General features: G+C 42.6%; 1 protein-coding gene across 1 annotated transcript in view; it reads left to right on the top strand.

Annotated features, from left to right (window-relative positions):
• grid2 (glutamate receptor, ionotropic, delta 2) overlaps positions 1 to 15,567 on the top strand; it is a 248,700-nt gene that overhangs the window by 201,176 nt on the left and 31,957 nt on the right. Inside the window, exon 12 of the mRNA XM_078250909.1 lies at positions 11,946 to 12,112. Within this exon, the coding sequence (XP_078107035.1) occupies positions 11,946 to 12,112 (167 nt within the window). The remainder of the gene's footprint in view (positions 1 to 11,945; positions 12,113 to 15,567) is intronic.

Consider the following 15,567-nt stretch of genomic DNA (forward strand, 5'->3'; position numbering starts at 1 on the left):
TCCGGCGGTCTTCCCCTCTGCCTCAGGCGTCTCCACCCTCCACCACTAAGACTCTCTTTTTGGATCTGCCGGAGATCATCAAAAAGGCGGCAGACCAGAGAGGCATAGCGCTCCCGGATGAGCTTCCAGCCTCGGCTCGCGGCCTCTGGAGCGAGGATGTTTACGCTCAGGCCGTTTGTGGAAGAGGCGCTCTCCCAGCCCGGGAAACTGAAGGCTCCCGTCTTTCGCTACGCCCAGTTTACTCGGGTTCAAGGCGACACAGAAGCGGGATTCCCTTCGGTCCCCCCCCTGGAGCAGAGCCTGGCGTCCACCCTGCTTCCGAAGGCCACTTCTTTCGGCCACCGGAAGCCTACGCCTCCTTCGCCCCAGGATCAGGTATGTGCTCAGGTCACTGACCGGTCACACCAGTGTGCGGCACAGAACAATATAGCTTTGCTAGCCTCCGCCGTCTCCGCCATGGCCTTTACTCCGGGAACTCTTCCTCCGGAGCTAGCCACGGAGACTGGCAAAGCTATAGACCGCGATCCTCACCCTGACCATGGCGTCCATGGTGGCATTGTCCGGAGTCATGGCGTGGCAGACTGTGACCCAGCGAAACATCTGGCTCCACATGACACAGCTACCCACTGACATCAGACGCGAGCTTCTGTACGGCCCCATAGCTCCTGATGGACTAGTTGGGCCCCGCCTACAGACCACATCCCATTTGCACCGAGTGGAACGATTTCAAATGCTCGGCTCTTGGAAGGCGGCTCCTCCACAGCAGCGCCGTCGCCATGACAACAGTCATGAAAGGAAGCGCGCCACAGCCTCTGCTGCGGCTGCATTTTCCCAGGCTTCGAGCTCCGCTCCTCCGCCCGGACCCCCCTCCGCAGCGGCTTCACGGAGCCGGGGGACCATGAAGGCGGCCCCCACCTGGTCTAACCCACCCCCCGAGCCACCCAACAAACAGCGGCGTCAGGGCGCGGGGAACGTCTGTCCCCATACGGTTGAGAGCTGGAAACACGCTGCTCTCGGAGCTCCACCGCTCTCACAGCGGGAGCAAACGCCCACCCGCTACAATTAGCGCCGCTCAGTTATCCTCCTCCCCCCGGCTACGCCAGCGGGATGAGGAAAACGATGACCCGCCACCCTTTCGACAGGGCCCTACCATGGGCTGGGCAACACGATCTACTCATGACGGGCTCTGCGCTTCTTGCTAGCTATGTCTGTGAACAACACACAGACATGCGCGCGCCCGCTCTCAGAGCACAGCACGGCATGGATCAGGCTGACACACATGGACTCATGGATGTCAAAACTGATATCGCGGGGCTACACACTCCATTTCGCCTCCCCCCCGCCTCGCTTTGCGGGCGTGTTGGAGACAACGGTGTCATCCCAGGCAGAATCAGACGCCATGACGTCAGAACTACGGGAACTGCTGTCAAAAGGAGCAATTTCCCGCGTTCCTCGGGGGAGGAGAACGAGGGATTTTAGTCCCGCTACTTTCTCACTCCAAAAAAGTCAGGCGGGTTACGCCCCATCCTCGACCTGTCCCAGTTCAAGCGGTGCGTCATGGAGCGTCCATTCCACATGCTGACTATCAGACATGTGTTGGAATGCGTGCGCCACCAAGAATGGTTTACATCTGTGGATCTGAAAGATGCATACTTTCACATCCAAATCATTCCCAGGCACAGGAAATTCCTGGGGCTCATTTCCAGTACAACCGACTACCGTTCAGTTACTCACTGGCCCCCCGCACTTTTTCCAAGTGCATGGAGACGGCACTTCAGCCATTGCGGAAAAAAAGGTGTCAGAGTCCTCTTTTATCTGGACGATTTGCTCATCCTGGCTCCCTCTCAGGAAACGGCGGCGCTGCACACTGTGGCAGTTCTGCAGCAACTGCAGACACTGGGTTTTGCCACCAGCAGCATGATGAATGCAGACTATTCAGTTCATAATCTATGTCTATTACTCTTACTAGGCTGCTGTATTTTTCGCATAACCTATGTCAGAACTTAATAACTGGTGGAAATATAGTATGTAAGTTTTGGAACCAAGCTTTAAAGGAACAGTTAATTAGACTGGAAGAACATGATGAATGCGGACTATTCATCTTATAATCTATGTTTATTACTTCTACTAGGCTGGTGTGTTTTTCGCATAGCCTATTTCAGAACTTAATAGTTGGTTGAGACCTAGTTCTAAGGTTTTTGTAACATTGTCCATGTTTAACATAAGAGTTCACTAGACCTGTTTCAATTAACCTGTGACTTAAGACGGGGAGGGGGGGCAGTTTTGAGCTGGAGTACTGCGCGAGCTCCTGGACTATTTAAGAAGGAAAAACATAGATGTGGCGCTTATACACGTCACATTTACGTAAAAGAGATGTAAATCGTCTACAAAATAAATTCTTCAAGGTTGCTGCCTCATCTAGTGACGACACCAAAACCAAGGGCTCCATTGTGTTGCTGTCGCGGAAATGTGCACTCACCGTAGACAAAAGTAGTATAGACCTATCAGGCAGGATATTTTATATATGTACCACAATAAGGAGTAGGAAAATAGCCTTTGTTTCAGTATATGCACCGTCTACATATGATGTATGATGTAAGTTTCCCGCGCCTAACCAATGAATTGCTTTCAAGCGGGGCTCGCGACAGGGATGCCCGCTTTCCTCCATGCTGTTTGCAATCTCTCTTGAACTGTTAACCCAAGCCATAAGGCAAAATAAAATCTGTAATGTCCAGATTAAATCCAATAGCAGCTCAATATCATTATTTGCAGATGATATTTTGTTGTACAAAAAGATCTTCAACGAATTTGGCTCAATCTCCAGCTATACAATTAACTGGAATAAATCTAATCTTATTTTATAACAGGCATGTGACCAAGGGCATAAATCCCAGGGGGATCAGTGGGGTCAGGACCCCCCCCCCCCATCTAAGGGTTGTCCCCCCCTAGAAATATCATTAAAACAATGCTGTGTATTGTAAATAACATAACGATAAAACAATGCAAACCCCAAAAAATGCTTTTTAAGTTTAGAAACATTTTGAGTTCCCCCTCCCTTGCCTCACAGTGGTTTGGTCCACTGCCTGCTGTACCTTAGGATCTGCACTAGACTCACAGTCACATCGGGTAGTGACAGGTATGTAGTAAGTAGGCGTTTCAAGGCTATTTTATTCACATTAAACATTGGATGAAGTTTTTCTTTTCTCAAATAGAAATGATGCTGAGTAATTAATGAATTAGTCATAACAAAATGTTTGCTATGCTAGTGTAACATAATGTAGCCAAGCTTGTTTAATAGCTTGTTGGATAGAAATGCACCCACTACAACTAACGTTACCATGGCGATACGCCTAATGTTATGTGTGTGAACTGACATTAGGGTTAATATTGAAGATCTACAGTTGTGTTTTGTTCAATATGAAGTTAAGTGGCAGATCAGTTAAATATATATCCTCTGTCCCAGACGAAACCTAATATTTATGTGGAGGACGCAAGATCATTTCATAATTATAATATGACGTCAAAGATTTGTGTTGTTGTTGCCCAGATAAAATGACAAGAGAAAAGAAAAACAGACATAAGATCCTTTTTCAGTAGGCTTACACCAAAACGCCAAGTAAGTACATTAAGTCCTCATATCAAGACAATTTTTGTAACATCTTTATAAGAATGGGTGCTTATGTAAATACTAACGTCACTATGTCACTGGCAAAGGAGACAGAAAGACCTGAGGAACAGGGAGACCAGGGACAGTTGGTGGAGAGTCTCAAGTAAGTATATAAGTAAGTAAGTGTGTTGAGCTTAGTTTATATTTTAGGAGGTGTGTGGCTGTCAGGGTGAGCAGATGAGCTTTAACAGTGGCTCACTAATTTACATTATGATCAGCTAATTTAACAAGTGTACAAAAGCATTGTATTTCTTGTATATGAGGACACTTTTTCAAAATAAGTCATTGTGTTTTAAGGTATTTTTGTGGCTTGATTGTAAACAACTTAAAAATAAATACATGGTTTTAAAGAAGAATATTTTGGTCAATTTAGTCAGCTTTTTCATTGAATCAAGAGAAACGCTGAAAAGAAGGATAATGGTACAGTCTCCATGCTACACTAATGATAGTATTAAGGCTTTCCTCTGTGTACACATGTCCTCTACGAGTATAATTGGCTGTATTATTTGTGTCCCCTTCAAAAATTGCTCTTCCGAAATGTTATGTTTATTGTCCCCCCCTACTGTTAGATCAGATTTACGCCCATGCATGTGACATCAGCCATTAGCGTTACAATACCAACCCAAAGCAAAATTATATATTTGGGCATCACCATACACACGTCGCTACGTCGCGTCGATTTATACTTTAGACCAGCTATTCAATGAGAAAGGTATGTTGAGTTTTGAAGACCTGAGAGCTAGGTTTGAGGTCCCCAGGACATCCTTCTACTTTTATCTGCGCTTAAGATCAGCCCTAACATGTTATGGAGTGCCATGGGGAAACAGTCTTGAGGCGCACCCAGTCATTAAATGGTTTGTTGATTTTCCTGTGAGAGGATTAGTGTCCAGGATTTATGCTAAACTGATGCATATATCCATAGGAGAACTCCCAATAGTAAAGAAATGGGAACGAGAGCTGTGCCCTTAGGGGAACACAATTAATTGGGAGACAGTTTGGGACAACATTTTCCACTGTTCCAAGAACCCAAATCACCAGTATATCCACTTCCATCCACATATGCCATAGAACATATTGGACTCCTCAGAAGAGATATATCTCAAAAGCCATTCCCACTCCCTATTGTACATTCTGTCAACCTGAACAAACTGGAACTTTCCTACATATGGTCTGGGAGTGTGAACAGGTGCATGAGTTCTGGCATAAAACAACATCAATACTATCTGATGTGATAGGATATCTAATTCCTTCTGACCCGATTGTTTTGTTATTTAATGATGACTCTAAACTACATCTGCTTGATGACAGAGGAAGATTTGGCTAGCTGGCTCAACTGCAACCAAGAAAATGATAGTTCAACACTGGCTCCCCACCAATAGCTTTGTATAAAACAGTGGTTAGCGTATTTCCTAGACATAGTTATGCTTGAGCTCTCTACAGCAAGGATTAACAAAGCCATACTATCAACTGTCAGCCTATGGGAAAGCGCAGCAGCACAAATATCAGACCTAATGACCTCAATGCCACAAGAACTAGAGGAGAGCGACTAGGCAACGTGTGATTTCTTTTGTTTTCCTTGAGACCGCATAGGGTGGGGGGTGGGAGAGGGTTTTTGTTCTTGTTCAATTCGTGTTCATCTGTTCTATGCACCACTTGACATTACCTGGCACGTATTGTGGAATTTGTTCTGTATGTCTGTATGATAAATGGTATTAAAAAATAATAAAAAATTGTTGTTTGTGAATATATTAACACTATTTACTTCCTCTTCTTTCTGTTGTATAGTTGCAGTGGTATACTAGTACTAAGTGATTAAATTATAAAGTTGGAGAATAAAGAATATTTATTCTTTATAAAGAATAAAGTTGGGAAATTCCCAATGTTATCAATTAATCACTTAGTACATTTTTTCTCTTTATTTTGGTTATTCTGATACATTTCTACATTGACTGTGTTACACTGTAGTTCAAATTATATTACACAGCATGTTTACATTTTAATCACAACCCAGTATGTGCATTACTAGAAGATTTCAAACTACTAATTATAAATATTAGCGGAAAATGATGAATTATTAGTTTCTTTTCTACTATTCCCTATTTCCCGTTTCCTGTCCATTTGCCTGGGGAAAAAACAAGCAAATCAGAGTTGCAGCAAAAATAGCTCGGGCTCATGGATCAGTGGTGTTAAGTATTCATTAAAGGGATATTTCACCGCTGGAAAGCTGAATATATCTTTATATTGGGTCACTTATGTGGTATAAATGTGAATTTCTTTTTTAAATTGGTGCCTTCTAGGCCGAGAAAAGCCAGGAAATGTGTTTTTGGCTCATGTGGATGAAAGACACCAAATCCCAGAATGCACTTGCTTCGCTGCTCTGAGTCCACTCCCAAGCCACGCCTATCGTTTACAGACAGACAGTGAGACGGTCAACTCAATTCAACTGTGTTTTATTGTCATTTCAACCATATACACGAAACGTTTCACCGTGGCTCAAGTGGTTACACAATTCAGATATATAAAAACAACATTACATAAAAACGACATTATATAAAAACGACATACGAAACACATTATATGCTCCATAAAGTTCAGCTAACACATACTAGCATTAGCGCTTGGTAGGCTGTAAACAGAGTATAAACACAGCCGTAAATTTGTGTGGAATGTAGAATGGTCTCATCTAACAGTCACAAACTCCACCAGCGGTTAGCAGTTAGTTGGATACAAGCACCCCATTTCTGCAACAGTCCGTATTAAAAAAGCCCACCTCCACTAGCTAGTCTTACCCGGTGACAGAGCAGCACTGTTGTTCAGCCATGTTTCCACAACAACAAAAACACAGTAGTCTCTGAGTTTCGTTGAAGTTGGATGTAGTCCAGTTTGTTGTCCAAAGAGACACTTGCAAGCAGGATTGATGGGACAGGTGGCCGGCTAGCGTTAGCTTTCCACCTAGCTCGGACATCCTCCGCATTTCACCGCTGTGGATACCCCCTTACCGGTTAGCGGCATCGAGCAACACCGCAGGCTGATGTGCTGGTCTCCGTAGCAGGCGAAGCCTGTCAAGTATTCCGGCTAGTGGCACCGCAGGCTGAGGTGCTGGTCTCCGTAGTAGGCGAAGCCTGGCACAGGTGCTTGGCTAGCATTAGCTTCCACTTAGCTCCAACTCCTACCCTCGTCTCGCTTTCCGCACACCGCTGAGGATGTCCCCCTACCGGCTAGCGGCATTGAGCAACCCCGCAGGCTGATGTGCTGGTCTCCGTAGCAGGCGAAGCCTGGCACAGGTGGCCGCCTAGCGTTAGCTTTCCACCTAGCTCCAACGCCTACCCTTGTCCCGCTTTCCGCACACCGCTGAGGATGTCCCCTTACTGACTAGCAATGTATCCTGGTGGTACATGTGTGCGGTAGTTTGAATGCACATAATTGTTGTTCTAAAATTTCCTTCGTGATGAATAAATCTGTTTCTACTGAGAAGCTAAGCGATGATTCAAGATGGCTGACACTCGTTTTTACCTCGGAAATCTCCGTAAAAAGCCAACAGTCCAACCCCCCATGGGCTATGCGGAAGTACTGGCTGTAGTCCATTCCCTCTGGAAAAATTTATACCGATGATGTAAAACGACGATTTTTGCGTCATCGGTATACATTTTTCCAGACCCACAATACAGAGATCTCTCCTCTCAGGGGGACATGAGGGAGGGAAGCATTCAAAAATACTACCGTGTTTCTGCTGATACAAAGCTTACTGCTAAATCGGTGAAGTATCCCTTTAAACGAGCTCTGCCATCACAAAACCCTTTAAAAATTGATAAATAAGAACATAAGCAATGAAACAGCAAATGAATTAGGTTTATTTTCTCTCCTCCCATGTACGGAGGGCTGGAAATTAGAAAGTGGCGTGAGTGATAGAAAAAAGGCTCTGAGAAGGCATTAATGTAGTGATTAGGAATATTACTTGATTGTCTGAGTCACATTCATGAGAGAGAAAAACAAGGTCCAATGCAATGATTAGGATTCATTGGTGGATGTGGGATTGTGTGGTCTGTAAGGAGGAGTGCTAATGTGCTTTGGTCAGTGTTTAGATGTGATTGCGTGTGTGTATTAGAGGGTGACAGTGTGTATCTGTATCTGTGTGTTGTGTGTGACTATAATTGTTGACAAAGTGTCTGTCCGTGTTTCTGAGGAAAATAGCTTCTGATAATTACCTTGGCAAAAATATAGACACAATTCTGGACATGAAACAGAAGTGTGTGTGTGTGTGTGTGTGTGTGTGTGTGTGTGTGTGTGTGTGTGTGTGTGTGTGTGTGTGTGTGTGTGACTGTATGTGAAGGCATGCAACATGGGGGGGAACATATATATATATATATATATATATATATATTAGACCTCAGAGTTATGAGCTGAATGTCAGACACTTGGAAAGCCAGTCCCTCAAGGATTTCGCGATGTCGCGATCACAACAATTCACGTGAATTCAGCGCAAATTTGACCAATAACCGGAGTTTCCCGCAATTTCAACCAATCAAAGCAGTCCCACGTGCCAGACTTTGTATCAGTATTGACTCTGAGAGTCAATGACCAAGCGGGAGTGAGAACTGACACGTACGTCGCCAAATTCAATCCTGTCGGCTCTCTGTAGCAGGCGGGGCTGCTGCTCAGTCCCCCCCGCAACTGACGCGCGCACACACACAAACACACAATCACACAAGGTGGATGCAGGAAAAACCAGAGATGAGACATACAGGATGACCTAAATTGAAGACAACTACGCTCGTAATTGTAAGTGCAATGATAAGTGAAAGTCCAATAAATAACGTTACTTTATCAAACATAATCAAAACATAATTCTAACTGATGTGCGTATTGGCAACACACGGCTGAAGAAGCCGACAAATAGCCTATGTGTAATTCCCTCCGCTTCAAATCTATATATTTCATAAAGATACCCATCAGGGAATGTTAACGGGGTTGTCAGTCTCTAAATGTTTGAACTTTTATGAGCGCACCCCTCTCTCCCCCTCTCTCTCCGCGCACTGAGCTCCGCCTGGTCTTCTAAGAACGGTGATGCCGTTATCAATCGAGTATTGATTGGTCAGTAGGCGGTGCTTTTACACCGATTGATCTCTAATCTCCAACATAACCTGCTCCTGACCAGGTTAGGTGTTCAGCATGAGTTACCACGGCGATTGAATCCGGTAACAATTAATCTACCGTCGTGGTACAGAAAACCCTGGGTTGAACCTGAAGTTAGCTCGTTAACGCCAAATCTTGCTTCGTAGTACAGGCCTCTGGTCTATCATTAATCAGATGCAGGTCTGATTTTTCTTTGCAATACGACCTTAGTCTGAAGAAGAAGTCATATTGGAATTGGAATTTCTGAGACACTTTCTGAGACACTAACGTCACCCTTTATCGACATTCGTTACAATTGTGCACTGGCGGGAGTCACTAACGTCATGATCCCACCCATGGGTGTAGCACAAAATTCTGGATCCTGTACATAGACATTATCTATGCCCCCATATTCTCTTTTATCCTTAGTCTTTTAGGCCAGTGGTGTTTGTTATTATGTGCAGTACTCATGGCTCATGAGTCAGTGTAAACACATTAATTATACTCTATCCCTGCTTCTGAAAGGCATCAACACATTTTTCTTTGCTTGTCATCAGGGGCGCCGCCAGGAATTTTGGGCCCCATAACAAACAATCTAATTGGGCCCCCTCTGCGCAGCTGTTGTCACCACATCTCTAGGACCTAACTGTACCATCAAAAGCTTTACATAACTCTAATTAAAGGCTTGCAACTGTCTTGCTTCTTGTAGTTCAATACAGTTAATATAATAATATTGTCTGTATCTTACATGCAGGCTCAGGTAAGCTGTAAGTCTGTAGCTAGCTAGCTTATTTCACTGTGGACATTAAGCCAACAGGTTAATACCACTCATACACTAGGCTACCCACCTTTCTTGGTGAAAAACTGGGTTACAGTTTGACATCTTTTCTTCTCTCTCTTTTCTCTCTTTCCTTTTTTAAAAACCAGATTTTGATTTAACGTTACTTGGCAACATTGTGGTCACTGTAGTTCTGGAGCATCTACTGACTGCAACTAAACACCGTCAGAGTGCGCTAAGGCAGGACCAAACCATTTCATGCAGATACTGGTGGTCGGTCAATATGGATGTTTACTTTTTGGTCAATGGGGATATTTAACTTTTACTGCCAAAAACAAGTAAAAACAAAGAGATCATTAATTGTATTATTATATTTGAAATATATATATATATATATATATATATATATATATATATATATATATATATATGTATATATACTGAATGATGATGGTTTAATAATTTTATATTAGTTTTTACCTATTTTTTGGGGCCCCTGTCAGTCATGAGCTCTTGGAATTGTCCTAACTTTCCCCCCCTATATGGCCCCCCTGCTTGTCATTGTGTTCTTTCCCTTAAAGGCATGCCGTGATCCACGTGTTGTTGGTGTTTTTCTGATGGTTTTAAAGGGTTTGTTTACATCAGTTGTTTTTGTAAACACAGCAGTAAAACTGGCCTTTATTATATGTTGACATACATGCTGATTTTCTATCAAGACAAACTCCCTAATTATGTATGTCAACTAAGCAATTAGACATGGTCATCTTGTCATCATCTTCACTTGAGAGTGAGATTAGCACAATTTTCCAGTGTGGCTGACATCAGCTCTGCATACATACTCTACATAATAATTGTGTTCAGCCCTTTTCACCCAAATAACGAGAAGTCCCTAATGTACAATTGTAATCTGTTGAAACAGATTTGTTTTACTAATTTCCTTTCCACAGTCTATGCTCTTTCCAATTCAAAAGCAATAATGAATAGCCATAAAATTATTCTTCAGAAAAAATAAAGTGCTCTTTCCACTCTTTTTAAGGTTCTAAAGAGCAAATGAGCCATTATGATGCCCTGCAGTGAATTATTACGCACACACACACACACACACTTCAGAGGACTACTGACTGTGAAATTACCCAATCAGAGGGTCTTGTCGGTTCTCAGACGTTAGTTATCACACATAGGCCAACTGAGGTGATACACACACACACGTGTGTGTGAGAATTGTCAAAAACGGTGTCAGGATGTGACTATCAAAGCCAGGTTGTTTATTCTCCACTTTTTCCACAGATTTATTGAATGTTGGCGAGAAGACATGTTAACAACAGCCACCTTAATTTCTATAAAACAAACTGTGATTCTCACCTTGAGTCACTTTGACCCTCTATTTCTTTTCAAGCACAAGCTGCAAGCACACACATTATATGCACCTACAGTTTGCCCACACATACTCAACAAGGACATGCACATAAAACTGTAAAACATATCCAACACATACCCGCATAGGTTGCAGTAAAGATGAGCCAACAAGCCATTAATACTTGTGCATCTGCAGTCTAAAGGGAATGTTAAACAGTAAAGTCGCCATGCTGTAAAGTTTGCCATTGTACAGTAGACGAAAATTGTAATTGTGGTGCATTTTTGGACTTGAAATGCTCATAGACTGTTTATGAAATATGTGTGTGCAGGGGTGAGTTAGTCCTCGTACATCACTTCTACAGTAATGTACATATGCTTAATGTATTAAACCATGATTTAGCTCATCCACAAAGACATACAAAGTAGTAGTTATATAGAACATGTCAAGGATAGGCTAAACTGCAAATAAAAAATATTCTCAACCATAACTTCCATTCACTTCTTACAGACATATGTGATGTTGCTTCACCAAGACACTGAATCAAAGACTTAAATGTACTGTTATTGTATTATGGGCTAAATATAGAGACAGCTGATAGTACAGAAACGGGCTCGGTAAGTAGACATTTAAAGGTCCTATGACATGGTGCTCTTTGGATGCTTTTATATAGGCCTTAGTGGTCAAGTTCTAAAGATCAAATACACACACACACACACCTCTGCAGGAAGGTGCCACATTGCATGCAAAGCTTGCATGTGTATGCCAGTTAAACAGACACACCGACCGACAGCACACACAGCAGCACTCTTCACACAGATTCAAGGAGCAGGGAAAACACTGAAGTTTGTTTAGGAAAATCCTACCTTTAACCAATAATAAAGTAATGACACGAAAGGGAACAGATACAGATACAACATGTTGCTGCAAAAAAGTCTTTGGCACGATATCTTAAAGAACTTTATAACCTGAGGTAAAGATGCACCTTTCTGAATATTGTTAACTGTGTATACATGTCTTTTTTTTTCTTTTAGGTGAAGTACGGTCGGTTTGGCTTTGTGTGGGATGCAGCCGTGCTGGAGTACGTTGCTAATAATGATGAGGACTGTTCGCTCTACACTGTCAGCAGCACCGCACCAGACCGTGGATATGGTATCGCCATGCAGCACGGCAGCCCCTACAGGGACATTTTCTCCCAGAGGTAAGAGTTGTAACAGTAAACAACACGCAGCAGCATCCTTGACTGCATTTCATTTGTTATTCAAAGGACATGTTTCACATGCACATTAATCAAGTTGAAAATATTTTCCCCATATTGTTCAACTCAGTCATATTGTCTTCAATTTTACATTTAGAGATACTCCTTCAATTTGAGAAGAGTTGTAAAAAATAAATGCATTCATATTATTCTACTTCAGGTCATGTAGGTTTTTACTGCTCCAACTTAATTTCAGCCAAATAAAAGTGTCCACTCCCGTAAAGTTTGCCCCTCTTCCTGCTTGAAAGATCTGCTCTGTAGGTCAGACCCTAAGTAAAAAGCAGATTCAATTGTACATCTATCTTCTAGAGCAGGGGTGTCAAACTCAGTGTCACTAAGGGCCACACTGGAAATGACGATCACAATAAGGGCCAGACATGTTGAGTTTATTGACATGCTTTTATTTAACAAAAAAAGTCAATTAACTTTGTATTATTGCATGTCTCATATAGCTTTCTCCCATACAGTTTGTTTGATATAAAACCCTAAAAAAGTCAGCAAAAAAGTTTCTTAGCCATCGTAGAATTGAGCAAGTCATGAAAAACAAACATTACATTTTTAGAAGCAGCTACCACCCAGCTAACTCACCACAACCTGTTTCACAGCCTGAATATTAAAAAACTCTCTGCTTCTGCAGGGAATTCTGAGTCTCAAAGTCGGCAAATCTGTCAAATTCTGCACGGCAGTGTCGCATAATTACAGTATGAAAAACAGTTTCCTCATTTTTTTGGTGTGGCACACAACTAGTCGGGCCACAATTTGCTGTGAACCTAAATTATATGCAGGCCGGATCAAAATTTGCAAGGGGCCGGATTTGGCCCCCGGGCCTTGAGTTTGACACGTGTTCTAGACGAAAGAGGCGGATGGCACTTTCACAACTTGTGTGCAGCTAGCATGCTTAACCCTCAGCATGCACCACTGGTTCACATTGAAGTTGAGCCTCACAAACAAGTCATCAGTAGACAGATGTATTTAAACCGATCCCAGCTGTAACAAAATGTATTCATGTATTCATTGATTCACTATTTATTTGGTCCCTTATGGCTATTAGGAGGATGGTAACGTCTGCACACACCACACAAAGGTCATTCATTCATCTCCTCTCAGCTGCTGAGCAGCTGTGTGTGCTGTGCTTCTACAATGCTATGAGTGTCCTTGTTTGTTTGCTTGCATTAATTTGTAATGCAATACTGCTATATAAATGTATATATATATATATATATATATATATTGTTTTCTTTTTAACTCCAGAAATCCACCATCATACTAATGTAATAATGTGAATCATAAACCCTCTTTGGCTGTAAATGAATATTTAAATGGCTTTAAAGTCTAAACATGAATCATCATACACATAGGGATAACTGTTGATACATTTGATACAACTTTTGATACATTTTAAACACAGACCAGACACCTAACTGCTTCTGTATAACTTTAGGAAGAACTCCTCTTTACGTTTTAAACAACATACCCCTCTTCTCTTAACAATCATTCATAGCCTATCAGGATACCTTAAAATAAAACCCGAACTAAAGCATTACCAGGGAGTGAGGACACCAGCACCCGGAATCACACATACAGCCACAATACACACCTGGCTCTTTAACTCGGCTTCACACATCAAAAACTCCATAACCAATTCATCACAGCTTCAATACACCACGTACACTTCAGGAGGAAACAGTTTCGTCATTTTTACCGAGTACCAACCTGGAAAACAGAATCACGGAGTCAGTGAGTGAAAGAGCGAACCACCATCTTCGTCTCCAAATCTCTGTCTGAGAGAAGAGGGAGGTGCCCGTCACCTGGGCACCGTGGTGCAACGATACCCGCACTTCGGTTCTGCTTTCTTTGCTTCCCCCCTACGTTAATATTGTCTTACACAATAAAAGTTGAAATTCTACTAACCGCTGCGCTGGTTATTGGGTTATCACATAAGAGTGTATCACCCCAGTACAGGCACGTGTGTCAGACACCACAGTCTCACTGTTAAGATACTATAGCTCCTGTATCAGTACATTCTGTCTGGCATTTCTTTAGTTTTGTTATAGTCTGTATGGACGACGTTTCATTTCCGGGATTGTTCAGGTGCCGCCAGAATAAACCAGAGCACATTTTTCTCCCATCCCGGAATGCTGTGTGGACTAATCAGACCCTCCTCCGCAGCGCTCTCAAATATGCTGAGGATGCAGTCTTGTATTACATGACTCCATCGTACACCAAGCCCTCTCCGTGCTTGTTTTAAACTCCAAAACATATGCATTTCACACAAGCTTAAACTGTTGATGTACCCACTCCTGTACTGTACATTCCCTCAGTGGTAGTCTAGTTGGCATGGTATAGAATTGTAAACACAGGAATTTGGTTTGATATCAGATTGTGGAAGTCATTGCTCATAAACCAGGGCTCGACAGTGCAAGCGTTTCACTCGCATTTGCGACTAAAAATTAGGGTAAACAGTAGGTTTTTTCACCCTTGCTGTTTTTTGCGGATGCGGCGGACAGTAGGTGTCATGAACTTTGCTATATTTTTGTTTCAATTTGTTATCTTTTGTGTTACTGGAGCACGTACACGTGCATGTCTCAGAGAAAATGTAACCACACTGCGGCCGCTTTCGGCTCGCCGTTATACAACCCCATTACATTATATTGCAGCGAGCGTTGTCTGCGTGTAATTTTGAAAAGTGTAACCACACTTGCGACTGCATTATCAACATTGCCCTGACTTAGTACTGTGATTTGAACAAGTTGCAGAGGCGACCTAGTCCTGTTCCGTCTCCACCGCATGTAAAAGCGGAAGTAAAACTCTGTTTCACACAATGATGGTTAAAACTTTGCAATTAATCCGCGGTTCACATTGCGTGCCGAATTGTGGGGGCGGACCGTTACACCACTAGTGTATATTCAACATCCCTGGCAATTTATTAATAAATAGAAAATGTATTTCAGAATGGAAAACATTACATTTCATAAGGTTTTGTATTCATAACACGAGGTATGGGCTGGGTCCGGATTGACTTGCCGTTCAGTCCAGAGGCAGCTTGGTCCAATCTTTGAGAAGCCAAAATGTAACTTATAACTTTTAATTAACTTTCATGAATTGTAAACACACTGAAGACATTCTCTCGTCCACATGAGCTCTCTCTTTCTCTTTCTCTCTCTCTCTCTCTCTCTCGCTCCCAAAGCCTCCACATTTTAGAGCAAGCTTGAGTTACCAGATCTTATTTATGCTCAAACTTAGTCAACGTTGATGGACAATGTTTCCCTGGTGTAATTTCTTTAATGTCAGATGCCGGCTACATTTTCTGCCCAAAGAGTTCACCAGTGTTTTTGTTGCTGTTGTTTTCATTTTGCCTTATGCACATTCAAAACATTCATTACAGTTTTTGATCTGCT

Source organism: Sander vitreus, chromosome 5, assembly GCF_031162955.1.
Source record: "Sander vitreus isolate 19-12246 chromosome 5, sanVit1, whole genome shotgun sequence".
Lineage (NCBI taxonomy): Eukaryota > Metazoa > Chordata > Actinopteri > Perciformes > Percidae > Sander > Sander vitreus.